General features: G+C 48.5%; 1 protein-coding gene and 4 non-coding genes across 5 annotated transcripts in view; 4 read left to right on the forward strand and 1 right to left on the reverse strand.

The window, feature by feature from the left end:
* CCNL1 (cyclin L1) overlaps positions 1-1948 on the reverse strand; it is a 29160-nt gene extending 27212 nt beyond the window's left edge. Inside the window, exons 1-2 of the mRNA XM_018557042.1 lie at positions 1618-1948; positions 1401-1475 (exon numbers count right to left, since the gene is read on the reverse strand). Of these exons, the coding sequence (XP_018412544.1) occupies positions 1401-1475; positions 1618-1860 (318 nt within the window). The 5' untranslated portion in view covers positions 1861-1948. The remainder of the gene's footprint in view (positions 1-1400; positions 1476-1617) is intronic.
* Positions 1949-6702: 4754 nt separating this feature from the next.
* Positions 6703-6774, forward strand: TRNAD-GUC. Its single transcript has one exon. It is a non-coding gene; the product is annotated as a tRNA-Asp (tRNA).
* Positions 6775-6858: 84 nt separating this feature from the next.
* On the forward strand, positions 6859-6931 carry TRNAD-GUC. Its single transcript has one exon. It is a non-coding gene; the product is annotated as a tRNA-Asp (tRNA).
* A 264-nt stretch (positions 6932-7195) lies between these two features.
* On the forward strand, positions 7196-7268 carry TRNAF-GAA. The gene has a single exon. It is a non-coding gene; the product is annotated as a tRNA-Phe (tRNA).
* A 136-nt stretch (positions 7269-7404) lies between these two features.
* TRNAQ-CUG lies at positions 7405-7476 on the forward strand. The gene has a single exon. It is a non-coding gene; the product is annotated as a tRNA-Gln (tRNA).
* Positions 7477-7840: the final 364 nt, after the last annotated feature.

Consider the following 7840-nt stretch of genomic DNA (forward strand, 5'->3'; position numbering starts at 1 on the left):
GCTGGTCTCTGCCACGTCCTGCCGCGGGACGAGGGGGGAGGGGCTGGATTCCCCTCTCCGATCTGCCAGCGCTGACTGGCGGAACGGACGGGAGAGGGGGCGGGTACAGCTGGCTCTGCCTCTAGATAGGCAGAGCCAGCTGTCACTCACGCAGCTGGGCGGATCCCGTCGTCTAAGTCGGGATCCGCTCCGGCGTCTCAGTATACCGCGAGCTGTAGCTCGCGGTATACTAAGCCTAGGGTAACGGGAGGACACTAGTTTGTGTCCTCCCGTTACCCTAAGGAGAACTATGGGGAAAAACACTGACCCCATAGTTCTCCTTTAATAGTTTTGCCTCTTATACAGTGAAAAGTTCTTGTCGTTTACATCCCCTTTCCTCTCTCCTCATCCATTCACAAAACGTCTTCTGTGAACAGAATACAAGGTGTTCTGAGAATGAACTAAATTAACTAAAGGGAGAGAAGGGACAGGTGGAATAGGAAATAAGTGCAAAAACCACAATTCTTTTACCGTACATGAGTTGGAACTGTCAGTTGTAGCGGAAGAAGAGCTACATGTGTACTGACATGAATTAAAGGAGAACTATGGGGTCAGTGTTTTTCCCCATAGTTCTCCTTTAAACTGGGATTTAACAGCAACCAGCAGTGATCAGGGCAGAGCACTCTCTACCTTACAGGTAAACTATTTCATTTTTTCTTTGCTACGTACCCTGGTCACACTGCAGTGCTGCCTTCAGGTAGACAAGCTGCATTTTTCTGCAACATACTAGAGCTCACCTCATCTGCAGTGTATAGGAACTAATGAGATGTCACTTTGACATTTCAATGAAATATATATATAAAAACAGAAAAAAAAACAAAGCATGGCCCTCACAGCAGACACTAGCCCGCACACTAAAACTGATTATTTTTCTGTGCGGCTAGTGTGAAAATTGTGTGATACAACATAAAGGTGCCTCCAAACACCTCAAGGCATTTTAATGAGATTGGTCAAGGTTGGCATGTTAATGTGTAAGTAAATAGAGTGTCTTTGCAGCGTGCGCCATACCATGCACATGGCAGACCTAACCCCTCACGTACCATCTTCCACCTTGGTTGCCGCAGGTGTCTCCAGATCGTCTTCTGCCTCCACCGTCCTCTCTCTCCCTCCTGCCACTGGAGGCTTCTGATGATGTAAATCCGATAATGAACTTACATCACCTCAGCATCATTCTTGACAAGACCTCTACATGTCCTACTTTTATTAGGAAGGGGTTAATTCTGCCTAAATAGAAGTGAACGTAAACACACAGATCTGGTTTGTACTGAATAAAACAAATTCCTGTCACAGACAAATAAATGCGAATTAGAGCCACCAATACACAGCCTGACATTGAACTATCGCCATTAGACTTCTCTCACCTCAAAACTGTGTTTGACAAACGACTTGGAGAAGAAGAAGCGGTGAAATAACACCTGACCAGTCGCCATGGCCACCTGAGGAAGAGACAAGAAAATGGGAGGAAGACATGAGACAGCCGCCATCTTGGGAGCCCCCGGCCCAGTCACCGTATAACGCCAAGGCAATTTAGGCTCCAGACAAACACAGCTACCCAGTCCGCCACCTTCCCCTTCTCACCTGAGGCAGGCGAAGCAGAATCCCGGCGGACTGGATAAGCTCGCAGCCCAGCACACGCAGGTCGGTCTCCGCGCTCAGGTCCAGGCCGTCCAGCATAGACGGAGTCGGCGACAGACGTTCCTCTGGAATGATAGAGTTGTCGATGGTGAGGTAGACTTGGGAGTACAGCCGGTCACCTATAAGGATGCCCTCGTTGGGCCGCTGCGGGGCCGCAGGAGCGGCGAGGTAGGGTAAGGCCGCCATCGCGTTCTGCGAAAAACGTAACTGCAACGAAGAACTGGCCGCTGTGACTGGTCTTCTCCCCGTATCCTTCCGCCTGCGTCATTCTACACAATGCTGCCCCCTGCAGGAGAGCGGAAACGGCGCGCCCTCATCCAGCCCGAACATAACAACATGGAGAAGACTGTCATCTAATCCCGCATAACCCCACTACATGTGTGTTATGTGTTCACAGTCACACAGAATACCTAACATAATGTTTAAAACACTTTTCTTACCTTTCTTATCTAGAATAATGTGCTGCACAATACACTATACCAGTGGGTAAAGTCTCTTTGGCAGGCTGAAGGCACTTCAAATAAATCCATCCCTGGATGTGCAGGGTGCATGTAGGTACCTGAAGAACATGGTGCTCATGTAACTCCAGCTGCAAAGTCTCCATGTGAAACAGGCACAGTTCCCTGCTTCTGGGTGAGAAGAGTAGCTGGGGTAAGAATGGCTGTAAGCTTTGAAACTGTAATCTCATCACTCTTGATGAATAGATTCAGCTTGGCAGTAGGATTGTTTTTAGCAATGTCTTGCTTGTCACTAAAAGATTTTATCTCTGTGCTAGAGATGTTCTGTTCTGCATTGTGTAGTAGAATCAGCTGGCTTTGAGCAATGTCTTTTGCAGAAAGATGTTTTTGGCATATGTGCCAGCCCTGACAGTGAATATCCTGGGGCTTAGTGTGATAGCAGTGTGTGGTATGGACTAACCTTGCAGTAGTGCGGTCAGGCCTTGTCCACTTGGTGAAATGACAGCCCAAGGCGAATCCTTGTTCAGATCTGGTTGCAAGGGTTTTGCCTTCAGGACGAATCTCTGGATCTCTGTCAGGATCTAAAGCAGTGGTTCTCAACTCATGGGTCGCGACCCAAAAGTGGGTCGCGAGCCCTTCTGCAGTGGGTCGCGGCGCCATCACGGCAATCACGGGTCGCGGCGCAATCACGGCAGGCTTGTATTAATGAATAGAAAGCCTGTCGTGATTGGCTCAGCCAATCACGGCAGGCTTTCTATTCATTAATACAAAGCCTGTATTAATGAATAGAAAGCCTGCCGTGAAGGGTCCGTTCACACTAGTACAGAGCGTTAATTGCACAGTCCAATGCGATTACTGCATTGTACCACGCAAAAATCGCACCTACCGCAAATTCTGGTGTGGGAGTTGTGTTGCATTGCCATTCATTTGAACGGCATCTCCTGTCCACAGTTTGATTGCCCGCATCGGAACGTGCGGTACCGCAATGCCGTGCGTTCCAATGCGGTGCGACTTGGGTCGCCACTTAATGACCAAGGACAAATGTGGGTCCTGAGGTTACACAGGTTGAGAACCACTGATCTAAAGGACTGACGACATCAACTGTGGTTTCTTCTGGATGATCCAGCAGGAAGTCAGGACCTGTTGACCAAGAAGAAATTGCGAAGACACTGGCAGACACTGGCCTGGTGGCTTGATCTGCAGGATTAACTTCTGATTGAACATAATGGCATTGTTCAAACTTGGAAGCTAACTTAGCTTTGCCAAACAGAAACCCTATGTGGGTGTGATTAGAAGAGTCTCTCACCTTGAAGTAGGCAGCAGCTGCTATGGTCTCAGTAGATGCATCTGAGAAGATGTGAAGCTCCTTTCTCCGCCTTGCAGCAAGGGAAGCTGAAGTGTAGCTTGACATTTTAATTTCATGTAAAGTATGTAGAGATTGCTGTCTCTGTAAGGATTTACCTTGTATGGTGATGGGAACCACAAATCCCAGTGGATCGTATAGGCTGCTCATCACTGACAGAACACCACGTTTGGCAAATAGCTTGTCTGTAGAGCTGACTTGAAAGCCTAAGGTGTCTTTTGATAAGTTCCACCGTAGGCCCAGACTTCTCTGTACGAGTGGCATGTCCATTCCCAGATTTAAGTCTTTAAACCCTGTGGCCTGATCGCCAGGTTGAAAGGCTTTCTTAACAACAACATTGTTTGAGACAGTCTTATGGTGTCTGAGGTTGGTCTCAGAAAGCATACCTTGAGTCTTTGGTAGCAGGTCTAATGCTTCTTCATGAAGAGGAGAATCATCTTGCACGATGACTAGTGTAGAAGACTCCGATGAGTTTCCCAAGAGGTTCACTGCTTGTGAAGTTACGGGAGTGATGCTTGAGGAGTCCGGTGCGTTGTCCCGAGTGTTTGCATCAGTGGATTCCTGCTCGTCCGAGCTGTTGAATGAAATCTGGTGCTGTCAGGGCCCGTCTTTGGTAATTGTATGGTGGATCACAGCTGCGGTTCCAACTGTTGTTTAGTGCGGTTGTCAGGCTAAAATTCCAGGCGGCTCTCTCAATCATAAACGGAGAGTTTGGGATTTAGTCATCATGGACCGCTAAACAATAAGAGGTAATAACAGGCGAAGAAGTTTAAAGAATATTAATTCATATTCCTGATCTTGGCAATCCTATCTGGAATTGTGGTACAATCGGATAAGATAGTCTCTATGTCGGATAACAGCAGCAATCCCCTTTACACAGCATATATGGAACTGTATTGCATAGAAGAGAGGTGATACCGAGAGTCTCCACCAGAGGGCAACATATATGAACCAACACAAGTGTAGAGTAGATTATATCAGATACTTGCGGTTTGGTGGTACGAGCGATCAGCTGCATGCAAGAGGAGTCCAGTGGAGGCTGGCTGCTGGGAGCTGTTAGGATCCGTGAGGAAAGGTTCGAGGCACGTTGGTGAGGTTCCTGGGGTGTTTGGGCTATGATCCCAATCATCGAACACCCCACAGCGTCTCTGGCAGGTTTAAATAGCCCGCGGCCGTGACCTCACGCGGCCGTGGGTTCCATGCTGGAACGCACAGTAGCTTCCGTCAAGGGGGAGGAGGCCTGCGGCGGTCTCCCCGGCCGATGCGCCCCAGCCTGGAACGCAGTCGGGAGGAGCCGGGAACCCGAGGAACATTACAGGTGCGTCGTCTTACCAGAACTATTGCAGGGTGGTGTAGTGATGTTGTATTGGTTTACCTGTACAATGATCTTATTGGAGCACACATCACCTGAGGCATGAGGTTCACATTCTCGTTCGACTCCAATAAGTACCCAACCTAGGTCAGTCCTTTGGGCATAAGGATCATCATTCCAGCCATTGTGCTGCTGACGTACCTTGTGTACTCTCAGGATGTCTCTGCCTAAGAGAAGCATAATTTTGGCATCGTTGTCCAGTGGCGGGATGCAGTCAGCTAAATGTTTTAGGTGAGGTTCCCGAAGTGCATCCTCTGGTGTAGGAATTTCCTCCCTGTCGTTAGGCAACTGATTGCACTCAATGATCTGAGGAAGATCAATTCTCTCCATTCCTTTGATAGGAGAAATGACGAATTCAGCATGGGTGGTTCTTCCTGTGAAAAACAAGGAAAGAAGCGCTACAACCCTGGGATTCTTATTGTTTAACCGTTTGGAATCTATGAATAGGCATAAATGTAGACTCACTTTTGGAAGGACGAGATGGTGTTGTGCGTTGGAAAGTGAAGACTGTTTTTCAGCATGGAACACACAGCGGCATCTGCAGCTGGTCTGTGTGACTATAAGCACCGGGCTTCACGGCTCTTATTGAGTCCCTTAGTGTTAGCGGGGTGATGAGTGTGGCTGGAGTCCTCGTTGGAGCGAGGTAGACTGTGCGTGTGAGTCTACATTTATGCCTATTCATAGATTCCAAACGGTTAAACAATAAGAATCCCAGGGTTGTAGCGCTTCTTTCCTTGTTTTTGTATGGTTGTCTACAGGGTCCCTCTCCCTGACCAAGTAGCTTGCTCACCCAAATCTGTTTCTTATCATTATCATTCACATCTGTTGTGCGCTCGCCATTACTATTGTTTTTTTGGTTCTTCCTGTGAGTTGCACTGTGCCAGCACAGGTGTGCAATGTATAGGATAGCACGTTACCCTTTATGCCGAATAAGTCAAAGAACTCTGAAGTGGCAAGTGAGTGACTGCTTTGGTCATCTAAGACTGCATACATCTTGATTGCCTTTTCAGGTTGTCTTTGGCGAAACACCTTGACAAGAACTATTTTTGCAAGAGTCTTTCCCCAAGGTCTTTTGTGATGTAGTTCACTACATTTTGATGTAACTGTTGCAAGTGGTTGGCCTTGGCTCTCTCCACCGATTACATTACATAAGGAAGAAACACTTGTTGTGGCTGGAGCATGACTTTGTTGCTCCCCGCCATGATTTGAGAGAGGGTTGGAGGTAGGAGGCTGCTGTGGATTGTCTGAAAGTCCCTGAGGATGTATAGCTGTAACGTGTCTGTCGCTACTGCATTCTGTGCACTTGATGACAACTTTACAGTCCTTAGCAAAATGACTATAAGAAGCACAGCACCTGTAGCATACTCCAAGTTTCTGGAGAATCTCCCTGCGCTCTTGTAAAGTCTTTGCCCTCAGCTCACGACATTTCTTAAGAGGGTGAGGCTTCTTGTGAATAGTGCACTGCCGATAATGGTCTTTATCTCTATCATCCGAATCACTCTGGTATGCAGGAGAGGATGCGGGTGGTGAGATGTCTGTCCTTTTAACAGATATTGCTCTATTAAAGTCTCTTAGCATGCAAAGGCACGCTTACGGGAATGTTTATGCGCAATTGCGCACGCATGTGAGCATGTACACTATCATATAGAAACAGACATGAAGCCGTCATCAAGTTGCTGGGTGCGCTTCAGCTAGTCCCGGTGTGCCGTCTACCTTATTCCTGTCTCCTGACTTCTAGCTGACGCACTGCTGACGAAATCTCGGTGGGACCTTCTTTTTGGGGCTCATTGCTCATATCGGGGCCGGATGACAAGGTAATGACAGGTCCCTCCAGGTCCTCGTTATTATAGTGGTGAGTATCCCCGCCTGTCACGCGGGAGACCGGGGTTCGATTCCCCGACGGTGAGGCTTTCTTTTGGTTTTTTTGCCACCCAGATCCCACACACTCCTCCCTCTAGGCAGGCTTGCCCAGCAACGGCATCAAATCTCAGTCCTCGTTAGTATAGTGGTGAGTATCCCCGCCTGTCACACGGGAGACCGGGGGTTCAATTCCCCGACGGGGAGGCTTTCTTTTGTTTTTTTTGCCACCCAGATCCCACACACTCCTCCGTCTAGGCCGGCTTACCCAGCAGCGGCAGCAAATCGCAATCCTTATTAGTATAGTGGTGAGTATCCCCACCTGTCACGCGGGAGACCGGGGTTCAATTCCCCGACGGAGAGTCTAGCTTTTGTCAAATTTACACACCTTCAAATCTCCACTCTTCTCAATTATACTTTGTGCACCAATGCATTGCCCCACGTTACCAGCCAGAAGCCAATGCGAAACAGGCCGAAATAGCTCAGTTGGGAGAGCGTTAGACTGAAGATCTAAAGGTCCCTGGTTCGATCCCGGGTTTCGGCAGCTGTAGGGGTGCATTTTGGCATACCGCCTTGTGGTAGCAACAGCCACAATCCATAAAAAGGAATTTCCATTTCAACTTTCAGTGTGCCGTCTACTTTATTCCTGTGTCCTGACTTCGAGCTGATGCACTTGCCGTGGTTCCATGGTGTAATGGTTAGCACTCTGGACTCTGAATCCAGCGATCCGAGTTCAAATCTCGGTGGGACCTTATTTTTGGGGCTCATGGCCTAGAAGTGGGTACCACCCCCACCCCTAGGCCACCTCCCCTGGGTTACCCGCATTCTTCTTGCTTTAACGGGCACCATGAAAAGTCAAATGAGCTGTGTGTTTTTGCAGCCCAGTCACCTTACACGCTGCGAAACTAGCAGGAGTCAGTTTCGCTGCCTGCTTACACTCCTTTTTTTGGGGTGGAGGACTACCAGTTCAACCGGTGGCACAGCGTGGAAAGCGACAAGTCTAGTAACACCAGGTTATGAGTTCAAATCCGGGAGTCGGCCTGAAAGAAAAAAAGAACAAATGATTGCTGGATTGCTGAATCCAGCAATCCGAGTTCAAATCTCGGTGGGACCTTG

The sequence above is a fragment of the Nanorana parkeri genome, unplaced genomic scaffold, assembly GCF_000935625.1.
Source record: "Nanorana parkeri isolate BGI_ZX_2015 unplaced genomic scaffold, ASM93562v1 scaffold263, whole genome shotgun sequence".
Taxonomy (NCBI): domain Eukaryota; kingdom Metazoa; phylum Chordata; class Amphibia; order Anura; family Dicroglossidae; genus Nanorana; species Nanorana parkeri.